Genomic DNA, 12514 nt, shown 5'->3' with positions numbered 1-12514 from the left:
GGAAATAAAACATTTTAATAAATACGTACTCAGATAGGCTTACAACTCCATAAGCACACGATATGTGGCAAGAAATGAACCTGTAGATTTGGCCGCGCCCCACATTTTCTCACATTTGCCATTAGTACTATGCAGGATTTTAAAATTAAGGTGGAATTATTGTTTCAATTATTATCTAACTATACAAAAAAACCCCACATCTCAGCATTGCTAATTCAATCCTTTTGCCAGGATGTTTGGTGAAAAATACCACTGCAGATGCGTATCGCCCTTGTCTCTCTATATGGCATAAAAACGGTGATAAATACTCTTTGGCTTATGAAGAAATTGTTTCTTCCCCTCCCCCTCACCCCTCAGAGAGGTGTCTTGACCGGGGTGAAGTGTGTTATCCAGAGTCTCCTGGTGGCACTTCCGATCTGCTCATGTCCGAGGCCATCCAGCAGATGAAGGTGTCCACGCACTTCCCTGAGGTTAAGGTACAGTGAATCATTAAAAATCTGCTGGGTGAAGAAGGGCTTGGGAACAGCCAAAGGTTCAGAGTCACCTGTCCCCAGTAAGGCCACAGATCTCCATCCCCCCATTTCCCCGGAGCACTGGATCTGACAGGACCGCTCTGTTACTCCTTGGAAGCTAGTGGTAAAGCTCCGAGAGGTGGTGATGTGGAAAAGACAGCCGAAATCAGGCCGTAAGTTCCCAGCTGTCCTGATCAACACTACAGAAGGCTGCTCTTCAAATATTCCCTTATAGTCATCTTCTCTTTTTTTCCAGATAGAAAATCTTGAGCAACCCAAGACAGGATAATGGCAGCCAAATACAGACATGGCAGTGGAGTTGTGTCAACTATAATAAGACTTTATTTCTAGGACACTTCCACTGGACACACTCTTTTCTTTAGTAATAGTTCACGTGCCATGAGTGTATGTGTGCACACATTTTCCTATTAAAAAACACAGTTTTGATGAGTTAGAGTCTCTGGGAACGCTTACTTGGTACATCTCCGATAATTATAACCAAGACGAGAATTCACAAAAGGATGTGACACAGAAGCTGAAATAGCAGCTCCGTTACTACAAGTGACTTATTAGCACAGACCTGCTACCATACAACACGCACAGTGAGAAACGTGCTTTCTTAACTTCAGCTCAAAGCAACACTTAAGATAGCAATAACAATTCACATGTTCGTCCAAGATACACTGGAATATAAAACAAGAAAAAGTCAAAAGGCTTCTCTCAGATGCTTGAAACGTAAACCCCTTACAAGCTCAACTCTTCCGAACCCACCAACGCCCAGTGTTGCAATAATCTCAAGGTTCTGGAATGGGGATGAGGAGGAGAATCTGGCCACCTTCTCCTTCAGCTGAATCATCTCCAGCGAGAGTGCTTTGGACAGCTTCCAGTTAGACATGGATCTCCTGTGTGAGAAAAGTGAAACTTGGCACACACCCCCTTAGTCAAGCCAGGGTCATAGCACACATAAATTCCACTCACGCAACAGTCTTAGTTCTGCCAGGGTTGCTGCCCATAGTGGCTACAAAGGCTACCTCAACTTTTACACAATCAGCTTCATTTACACCTGGGAAGGAGGACAGTAGGATATACGGACAAAGAAACTGACGCACACAATGATGAATAAATATCAAACCGAATCAATGCGAGTTAAGAAGAGCTGGACTGTGTAGTGTTTAAAGCATACTTCAGTAAATATGCGTGTGGTTTTTTTTTAGGAGTCAATGAGAGGAAGTAAAACCGGTGAGTCACTCCCTTGGCTGTACATACAGGGGAATGCCACACTGAGAATCTTTGCTGTGTTTTGCTATTTTTGTCAGATTTTGAAGTTTTCCATGGCTGAACCAGAATGACTGCTTAGTGAAACATGAAAGAGATATTTCTTACTTTATGTCTAAATATCATTGTTTGAAAATACTCATTTTTCTCTTTTAATTAAGGTAGACTGCTCTGACTTCTGTATTATACATATATTCATGAAGTGTTCTTACTACAAAAGGCCTTTAAAGACATAAAAACTGCAAATATATCCCTTGCATAAAAAGACAAAAGCAAAAAACTTAGGAGGTCCTCACTGAATGTTCTAATTTAACTCAAATGTCAGTTTTCTAGAACTTTCGACTCCAGCTTCGTTAGTCCTACCTGGTGAATATATGCTGAAGTATTTACTCTACAAACTGTAAAGGATTTTCAAATATTTTTAATTTTACAACATAGTTTTTCTATGAAGCACAAAATTATTCATAAATATCACTATATTTAGCCCAACCCAACTCCTTCCTACATACACGCATGCGCGCGCGCGCACACACACACCACACACACACACACACACACACACACAGAGCCCTGGGTAATAGCTCCCTTATATTCTGAAATACTTCTGCCTCTCCCCATAGCTCTTTACCCGGAATCAGGATGAATGGGTTACTCTACTGCCTTGGCATTCTTGCTTGATCTCCATGGGCAAGACACGCTTCATTTCTGAATAACGTCCTTTTGACATTGAAAGACAATGTCAAGCATCCCCTTCCCAAGGCCCCCTCTCAGGAAATGTCTCCTTCACATTACTACTTGTCAACCCAAAATAAGAAGCTGACCACTTACAGACTAAAATCACATCCATACTACTGGTAAGTGGCATCTCTTTGTGGAAGAACAATTTAAAAGAACTGCCCCCGGTTTCTAGTGGCAGCACAGCAGCAGTCATCACCGAGCGAACCACACACACTTGCCAGAAGGCATGCGCCACGGAGAAGACCCCGCCGCACTTACTTCGCATGTCTTTTCTCATCATCCCGGGTCAGGTTGGCCACATACCCTTCAAGGTATTTCTGGAGTTCCTCAAAAGTCCCGACTGTCTGGTTGAATGTTCTAAGTGAATAAGATACATAGGTGCCTTTGTAATTCGACATTTCCTCCAGCTCTTAGAAAACTTAGTTACGATTATTGATGACTTTGTAAATGGTTTTTCAATAATTTAGGTGACGGTAAAGTTGTCACAAAGTGTAGAATAGCTATTAGAAGTTATAGAATGAATTCTTCACGTTTATGAAAACAAAGGAGAGAAAACCTTTCAATAGTTTTCTGCCTTGTGGTTCAGGTTTACTAACAATTTTTTCAAGAAGATATTGGGAAGAAAATAGTCTGTATAATCTCTTTGCTGAATCAACAGGTTAGACGAGTTGCAGATTTTCCTAACTTTGCTTCATCCAATTAAGCTATTTATTTTAAAAACCGAGGATAAAATGTTTCTTTTCTTTTCCCTTGACAATGCCCCTCACTTTACATTGCTTCATGATTAAATCCATTTTTTTTTTTTTTTTACTTTATCGCAGTAGTTCCCAGAGGCTCAGCCAACGTCTTCCCTTGACCAATCTCGCCCACCACAAATCAGACGTGGGTGGTGCCATCTAACTTTATTTACGACATTGTTTGCGGGAATTCTCATACACAGCCTTGCCCACAAGAAATAAGGTATCCCCTTCCTCACCAAGTGAGATACATTTTCTTGATTTCTTTTCAATGCTTCCCACCCCTACACTGGACAATCTACCTCAATTTGTGATTGTTAGGGTAGTTTTCTTCCCCACTGCAAACCAGTATCCTTCTAGAAACTGTGCTTTAATCTTCTGGCTGAATCGGAAGCACCTGAGCAGAGCAAAATGAAAGGGTTGAAAACTGACCCCCAGACACCTCCGGCTAATAAACCAGACCGTCTCATTACTGTACAGTTGCCGTCTGCTGCCCGCCTAGCCCCAAAGATCTCTACCCACACTGAACTGGCCACCGATCTGCATTCCCACTATTATGCAGATCTTACATACTATGCTGGGTATTTAACATTTTCCACTTCAAATCCACCCTCCGCTCTTTTCTACCCTCCTCTGTCGACCGTCCTTCATCGACTATAGAACAGTGAGAAACAAGAGTATTGCCATGAAATTTCAAATTTCCAATGGCTGAACTTTTCAAGTGAAAGGAAAATACTTGTTGTACTTCACTTCATTCTTACTTATTCTATATGTCACCACTATTGGCCTGCTGTTAAACTAATTCGAGCACTGTGAACAAATCTCATGTTTAAGATGTAGGCTCACACTGCTGTCCCCGTTCCCTAGAAATTCTTCGCAAACTCGAGTTAGTGCAGATTTAAACAGCTACAACATTCTAGCTGGAACAAACAGCCTGTAACCACTCTGGTGGTGTAACATGAGGTGGAGTCACTTCCTCTGAGACACAGCCCAACAACCAGTGACAGAGATGTCACAAATCACACTTCCCACGCACGTAGAGCTATTGCCATTTTGCACATTTTATTACATTCTAAAAATAGGGAAACTTTAACTCTCCTCCTTGCAGTGGATTCATTCTACGCATTTTGAAAACAATGCATTAAGAAGGAGGAAACAAAGTCGCCCCGCTTCACTGCGAGGACGGTGCCCTTTATGCAGCCAACACGTGGAGCCCTTCCCATCTGCCGAGAACTATGACGCTTGCCGGCCCTGCAGCAGCAGTGAACAAGGAAAGGTTTCTGCCCCCGTGAAGCTTACAGAAGAGAGGGAAGACAGATGTTACATGAAGCAATTAAGTAAAATGTAAATAATGATATGAGGCTACGTAGGGTAAAGTGGGAGAATTATCATGGGGCCTTTACCTAGTCTATTAGTCATTACTGTGATGATGATATAATTTATCAAACTCAGTACTTTTCAGAGTGAAAGTTGGCGTCAATAACAAACATGCTGGGACAACCAGAACCATCCAGAAATCCAGGATGTCGGTCAGCCTGGTCACACCAGACATCCAGCTCCTCCCACCCACAGAATAAATTCATGTAATGTTCTGAGTCTCACTGAGCCTAACACAATACTCCATACACTACCAAATCTCATCTGTACACATGTAAATGGAACATTTTAAAATTATAAACTTCCAAATAATATATAAACTCTACAAAATCCCTGCATCCTTTTCAGGGATGATGAGTGCATGAGGTATTGTATAAATACTTGCTTGTGTGATTACAATGAAGAAAAACGAAAGGAGTTCTTCCTTTGTGTCATATTTTTAGTCCCAGCATTTCAGAGCAATTGATAAGATTCTACCGAATAGCTAATGCTATTCAGGGCATGCATTTATTTTTAATGAACTCATACACAAAACAATGCACTATCAGGACAACACTGTACCAATATATTTTCCCTTTGTGAGCTGGCATCCAAAGATTACCTTTATCTGAACATATTTTGCGCTTTCTAGACCCCATGCCTTTGTTTTTAAGTTCTACTTCACCTCAAGTGACTTCTACATTTCCTATTGGCCTGAAGAATTCCTATTAATTTTTAAGCCCCATTTCCACACCTAAAAAATAATAAAACCTTGCCCACTTTATTGCATTGTAATTGCTCCTCTTTCTGAACACACGCTATGGGAGCCAAATGGCACAGTGGAAAGAACTCTGAAAGAAATCTGGGCTCCGTCACAGATGGCTTTGCTGGGACAACTCTACTGATCTGGGACTTCCATTTCTTATCCAGAGAGAGACTGAAATAATTTGAAGTGATATGAAGAATTAGTGTTCTGTGTGTGGTGGTGGATGCTAACTAGACTGATCGCCATGGTCCTTTTGTGATATATACGTATTTCAAACTGTTATGTTGGATACCTGAAAGCAATTTAAAGTTATGTGTCAATCATCTCTTAATCACAAATAATAAATAAAAAAGAATTAGTGCTGTTTGTGTATGTTAATGTTATTGTGGTCATGTATTTTAAGTAACATTTACCTTCTAGAGATGCTACTAAAATTTATAGATGAAATAATTTTATGTTTGGAATTTGCTTGAAAGTAGTATGGAGAAGATGGGGAGGGGGTGGCAAAGTGATAGAGAAAAGGCATTAATTGATCATTTTTGAACTTGCATTATGGGGTCCACAATAGTATCCTGTCTGCTCTTTACTATATGTGAAATTTTCCAAAATAAAAGACTTTTGAATGTTCTACAGTTCTTTCCAATTCTAAATCTCTATAATTTGATGTTCAGTATGAATGTTATGTTCAACTGCAACCCACTACATACTCCTTTGTGATATTTCTTGTCATTTTACTGTTTTTTGTTAATATTTCATGTGCGTATGTCCTATGTTTTTGACTACACTAAGACATTTCCTAGACAATGGCCTAGATTTGTATATTTGAATTTCCTTTATTATAGAAAATCAATAAACAAACAACTCACTAATGAGAGACCCAAGGGGCCAGATTCAATACAATTTGAAATGAGTGAAGGATATAAGGTAAGACTTTTTCCCGAAAGCAATCTGAGACACTTAGAGATTAATATTAACACACATCACTTGCAAATTATTACAAATGTTAAATCAAACCTTCTCTGGAAATACATATAACTAAGGGGTATTGTATATTATGTCCAAGAGAGATAGGATTTATTCAAAGTTTTTTGACTGCTTAGAGCATTTTAGAAATAAATTAGGACTTGTGCACTATATTGTGCAGGGGAGAAAAATCCAAAAGGGCACTAATAAGCTTATTTCTCTGGAAGATGAAGAATTTAAATCAGTCTATCGCTGATGTTTATGTACAAACTTTGCACACAAAATATTTAGCCCGCCAGCATCTGCCGCTGCCACAGACAGATTCAGACCCGAAGGCCCAGTTCCTCCCCATGAATTTTAATGGAATGTACTCGCCCAGCATTTCTGAGTGGTGATGAATGAGAAGACAGATGGGCCCTTGGAGTAACAGAAGGCCAAGTCTTCAAAGGTGGCCGCAGCCTGCCTTCTCTGACATCGGCATACTCACTCTCGATCTATAACCAGGCACGCCACATCGTTTTCTTCAGCAATAATGTTAGCTGATCTGACGTCCTCACTGCAGACAAAAACAGGGAAGAAATTAAACATCCATTTTTATTAAAGAATCTGCTTTTTTATGAAACACCATCACTTAAACCTTCCAAAGGCTGCTGTTTTTAAAATATCATAACTTACACTCCATCCCTTTCCAAAAAGGAATTTGAAATGCACCCCAATGAAGGTTATGTATGCAAGGAATTCAGACAAGAAGACAATTGCGCCAGGAGCAGAGAGAGAGATCAGTGACTGTGACTTTCTATAGAATCGCCTTCTGGGCTTTGTGTCAGCCAGAATAAAATACCTCTCCAGTGACCAAGTGGGAACTGCTCATTAATAAGCAGCCCAAACTGAAATTAAATCAAAAAAATTCACTGGGAAAACATTCAAGTAGTTAACATAGAATAAAAAAAAATCAAGAATAAAGCCCAAAGAAAGTGTTTTGAGTACCATATCATCCAACGATTTAAATAAACACTAAAATACTTCAATTTCATAAAGTCTAAGATGTATGTTTTCCACTAAAATCTCTGAAATCAGAACATGCCCTACAACTGGTGATGAATCACAGTGTAATTAATAGCACCGTCTTTCTTCCTCAAGGGCACATAATGTAACTGGTGCATCTCACCGCTGCGAACCTAGATACAATGAATTATGGCGTGCAGTCTAATGATGGCAAATTTAACGACCAAAGAATACCAATGGGCCAAGCATCGGGTAAAGTATTTATTTGTACTAGTTTCCTCCCTCCATTAGTTACAAACTAAAGACACTGAAAAATAGTACACCCAGATGGTACCCAGTGCTGCGAGATTCATTTAAGGTAACCGGGAGGAACAAGTATGTCGAGACAGCTCTAAGCAACTTCATCAAAAATGGTATCACACAAAGTATATATAGTTCCTTCTTCTTCCCTCAGTGTTGAGATAGGAAAAACTTGGTGACCCATTTCTTATTGCAAAGAAGTCCCTTATCCACACAGCTAACATTCAGAGTCCTTCCGATATAGCCCAGAGCGCCTCCCAAATTTGCAGGGTCCCTGCTGGAAGACATTAACGAAAACATTACAGCTTGATGAGCTTTTGAGCTGGGAGCTGGGTAGTCTATACTCAACCTGTGTGTGTGTAGACATTGATATCTATATGTACGGATGGATGTCCACACACCCATGCATGCACGCAGACCTATGATCTTAGATGTGAGCCAATCTGATTTGCGAGTTCAGAAAAACAAAGGTGTGGCATCCTTTGCACTTGTCAACGTCAAGACTGGGAATATTCTCTGGCAAACACTTCATAAATATTAGGGTTTATAAGTACACGTACGTTCTTTTATAATAACTGTGTAAGTGCCGTGAGTCCATCTTTGCACATAAAATGTTGTAAGAACTCCTGGGACTAATTAATGTCAAGTCCCAGAAATACATAGACCGTAAGGAATACCGAGTCCCCATCAGTGGCCCTAAAACACGGTAGCAAATAAGTGCACAAAAATCTACAAGTATTTGTATCCAGGGCTCCTCTTCCTTCATTCTAGCTTTGTGCTTCCAAACGCCTGGGGAGTTGGGTATATATATTAAATATAAATTCCCATGTTTCTCATGGGAAAACACTGTGATTGGCTAGCTGTGACACAGAGCATAAATTATTTCAGATCCAGCAAAATCAGAAAGTGTATTTCCTTTCAAGAGCTATTTTGACTCTCCGGTGCATTTATAAAGTTCTCTGTACTTTCAAACTGAGTTGTTTTGTTTGCAGGTATGAGAAAAATAACCTAGTAATGTTAAGAACAAACACACTGAAGTTTTGAATAACAAATTACATAATTATATCACATGAAGCTATTCACACCGCCACAACCAAAAACATTAAAAAGGACAATTTCCCTGTTACTGAAACAATTATGAGCTAGAAAATGAGAACAGTTTAGCTTGTCTTTACATTCCATTTTTAAACTGTTTACAAAATAACCACAATCTAACTTCCTAAGTTTAGTTTTTCCTTTAAAAATAAGAACTATCTAATTTTTAAGTAATCAGATTTGTCTCCAGTAACTTATGAACACCCTTTCTTTGCTCTACACTGATTATCATCACATACAAATCAGCAGAACTGGGAATTCATGACAAAAATTAAAAAGGAAGAAAATGAACAGAAATAATACTTGTTTCTATAAGCATGGATTTGAAATAAAAACCATTTAGTAATAACAGTAAAACTTTAAGTAATGTCTTAACTAATTTCAAAATTTAAAAACATATGTAACTCCAAAAAAAGTATTGCTCGAAACTCTACACTTGATCTGACCCAAAAGGCCAAGAGACGATTCAAAACTCTAATTTCATCTTTTATAAAGTTATTTATAGTTAAGAAAATGTGGGTTTTTTTAGACTTGAGGTTGTTTTCTGAGTCCCAGGAAGCACAGTGTCTCCTGAGACATTTGATTGATCTTTATAAACATTTCTTCCATAAGTCGAATCAAGAGTAGATAAATTCATCCCTCAAAAGACCTAAGGTTCGGGTAGAAGTTCCATACACACTATTATGAGTTGTTTCTTAAAACTTGAAAAATGAGGCAATAAAAATTCTTAATATTGCTTTTGGCATAAAAATTTTAAAGCACACGAAATATGTAAAGTCATTATTTGATCATTTTTTAAGAAGGGGGAAAAGACAATATTTCAAACTTTGGAAATATAAAAACTCTTTCTCAAAGGGAAATTGTAATTCTCATGTCTTTCATCTCTTTCTCTCACACTCTTTTCAACTAAAGAGTCTAACAGAACACTGATTTTATTTTCACTAGCAAATTTAAGCCTTCCCCATTTCTTTTCTGTGCAAAATTAGTCCACTTATTTTGTGCATAACAATGAAATTTCTAGCATCCAGTTTAAATTTTTGGTTTAATCCCTGAATATTTGCTGACATTAATTTGGTAGCTCAATTTGACATCTCTAATGGAGTAGTTGCACATGTAAGGCAATCAAAGAATTATTTAAGTATGGCACAGGAATTCATGGATTTACCTGATAAGAGCTTTTTCCCCAAAGTATTCTCCTTTCTGCAGTGTTTTTATCAGTTGTGGCTGATCATGGCCCTCTGTGCTCTGGGTGACTTTTACCTAAATGATGTAAAACAATTAAAAAGAGAGAGAGAAAAAGAAAAAAAATGAGAATCTGGACACATATCCATTCAATCAGACCCTTTGGATCTATGAACCTTTGACTGAAATAAGGAACTAGACAAGCCTTTGCTTTGACTTTGTGATAGAACAGTCTTGCTACCGTCAACTCGTTTGGAGGGACTGAGAGAACCTGTGACTGACAACCAAACGACGCCCAGCCTGTAAGAGGAAGATCCTCCGTTCAAATCCTTCCTCTCAAAGTTAGAATTTTTTATGCGAATCCAGCGATTCCTTCTGAGGGATACTCAAGGAAAGTAATTTCAAACCATAAGAGACTCTTAATCTCAGGAAATAAACGGAGGGTTTCTGGGGGGTGTGGTGGGGGAGATATGGGGTGGCTGGGTTACAGATGCTGAGGAGGGTATAGGCTATGGGGAGTGCTGTGAATTGTGTAAGACTGATGAACCACAGACCTGTACCCCTGAAACGAATAATATGTTATATGTCAGTAAAAAAATAATAATAATTTCAAAAATCCGAAGACAGTGGACAAAGTAATCAAGAATAAGGCTAAGTATCAGAAGTTTTGAATCTGGTGGCCTCGACTGACTTACTGAATCCTGCGTACCCTCTAAAACTGGTTGCGAAATGTGGATCTGGAGAAGGGTCATAACGCTCATGGGAGTCTTAGTGTGATCCATTCCCACGGCAGAACCGAACAAAAACTTCAATATTCCTTGTTTGTGGCTAAAATTATGCCAAATCAACAGGATAACAAGGGTTGCTTCATGTTGATTAGAGATTCTGATTAGCATTTACGAAAGCCACAATGAATTAAAATTAAAAAAAAAACAATAAATGTTATTTGTTTATTAGTCAGAGTGCTTTCAAAGCATGGGGTCCAGGTTTGGGAGAAATGATAAAAAGTGTTTCTAAGTGTTGAAGAGTTTCTGAGGTTTGAAATTATTTTGTTAATCTTGTTTTCCTTCACTGGGTGCCCAGGTTAAGTTCAACCACAAGTCGGTCTGCAAAGGGCAGTGCCTGACTCTGATGACAAGCCCTTCCGTGGAAGAAAGGACGTCGTAAAATCCAACAGGTTACACACATGGGTGCTCAAGCTTCTCTCTACCATTCAATACTTCGCTAACGCTCTGTATCTCAGGAACACTGTAGAGAGTCAGCATGGGAACAATTGGTAACACGTTATCACTCAATATCTAAGTAAAGGAAAAGGCCTCCTGCATATACACCAGCATAAATTTTCATCGGCATCTGAACCAATGGTATATGAACTGATGTCTGGAGCCGTATCCATCTATAGCTTCACGGCTGGTCCCTGCTGTCCTCAACTGCCAAGGTCATTTTCCCCACACCTGCCGCTTGTCACATCCGTTGGATGAAAAAATTTCCAGCCCTAATCTTGGACTCTTGGGCAGATTGAGAAGGAGAGATAAAAGGGATCCTAGAAAGAAACCAGTTATTTTATGCACTATGAAACGTGGTCCAAAGAAAATCAAGTGACATGCCCAGGACCACTAAGAAGTGACCACTGAGCTAGAACCATCACAGGTCTCCTGCACCCCCGGCCGTGCTCAGACCAAACCTCACGGAACTCTCCCGAACAGAAGCTCCTTCACCTGTTCAGTGCAGAGGCTTTCCATAGCAGTAGCTCCCAGACAGATGGGGACCGACTTTTTAAATTTGCTTTAAATAAGCTTTAATTAATATTTACCTTTCCTTTCGCTAAGATGAAGAAGGTACTTCCTTCCTCGCCCTCTCTGATAATGTAGTCCCCTTTGTCATAGTATTCCTGTTGGGACGAGAGAGGAAGAAAATGTTCAGTCCAGTGGAGATACAGAGATGAAGGCATACATGAAACCGGACTCCTCGTGTCTGGCAATGAGCATTCCATGCCCGTTTCTTTTATTTGTTGTTTACTGTCACTGCAATCTTCTTGAACATTGTAGTCATAAGCTGTAGAAAAAGTAAGGAGACTTTTCCTTTATTATGTGCATTTATAGTTATCTTTTCCAGAGAAAATTCACCTAAAAGACCAACTTTCAGGCATGAAGACTAAAGAGCATGAGGAGCAATGAGAGAAAAGCAATGATCACTGGTATACAGGGACCTTCTGCATAAGTAATCTAAATTCAAGTGGTCCAGTGATCAGTCACAGTCTGAAACTGGGACTAGAGCTTAGGAAAAGATGACCGAAAACGCTGAAAATACTAGCCTCAGTAGACTGTAGGAATATCAGCCTCACTTTCTAACTCCTTGAAAAGCAAAGGCTGGGAAAATTCTACCTACAGAATAAGTAGCCCTTTAATATGGATTCTTCAAAAAATTTATCATCATAGAAGATAAACATTAGAACTTTTCACATGTAAATTCTGTTCTTCTGTGTAGGTTTATCCTCATGAAATCTCAATTTGTCACTTATTTCTTTGTTTCCCTCATATATGAGTCTGTAAGCAGAGAATTCTTGGGAAGGGAAAAGTAATTAA

General features: G+C 39.2%; 1 protein-coding gene across 2 annotated transcripts in view; it reads right to left on the bottom strand.

Annotated features, from left to right (window-relative positions):
* Positions 1-12514, bottom strand: part of LOC111149130 (protein kinase, cGMP-dependent, type II) — an 85682-nt gene that overhangs the window by 34718 nt on the left and 38450 nt on the right. The window contains exons 6-10 of one of the 2 annotated variants that reach the window (XM_022506064.1): positions 11743-11820; positions 9913-10007; positions 6835-6903; positions 2784-2882; positions 1261-1414 (exon numbers count right to left, since the gene is read on the bottom strand). In XM_022506064.1, coding sequence (XP_022361772.1) covers positions 1261-1414; positions 2784-2882; positions 6835-6903; positions 9913-10007; positions 11743-11820 — 495 coding nt within the window. The remainder of the gene's footprint in view (positions 1-1260; positions 1415-2783; positions 2883-6834; positions 6904-9912; positions 10008-11742; positions 11821-12514) is intronic. The other variant, XM_022506065.1, reaches the window with a different exon arrangement.

Source organism: Enhydra lutris, unplaced genomic scaffold (assembly GCF_002288905.1).
Source record: "Enhydra lutris kenyoni isolate GAN:26980312 unplaced genomic scaffold, ASM228890v2 scaffoldscaffold21, whole genome shotgun sequence".
Taxonomy (NCBI): Eukaryota; Metazoa; Chordata; class Mammalia; order Carnivora; family Mustelidae; genus Enhydra; species Enhydra lutris.
The sequence above is the reverse complement of the archived record's forward strand: the minus strand, read 5'-3'. Positions and strand labels throughout refer to the sequence as shown.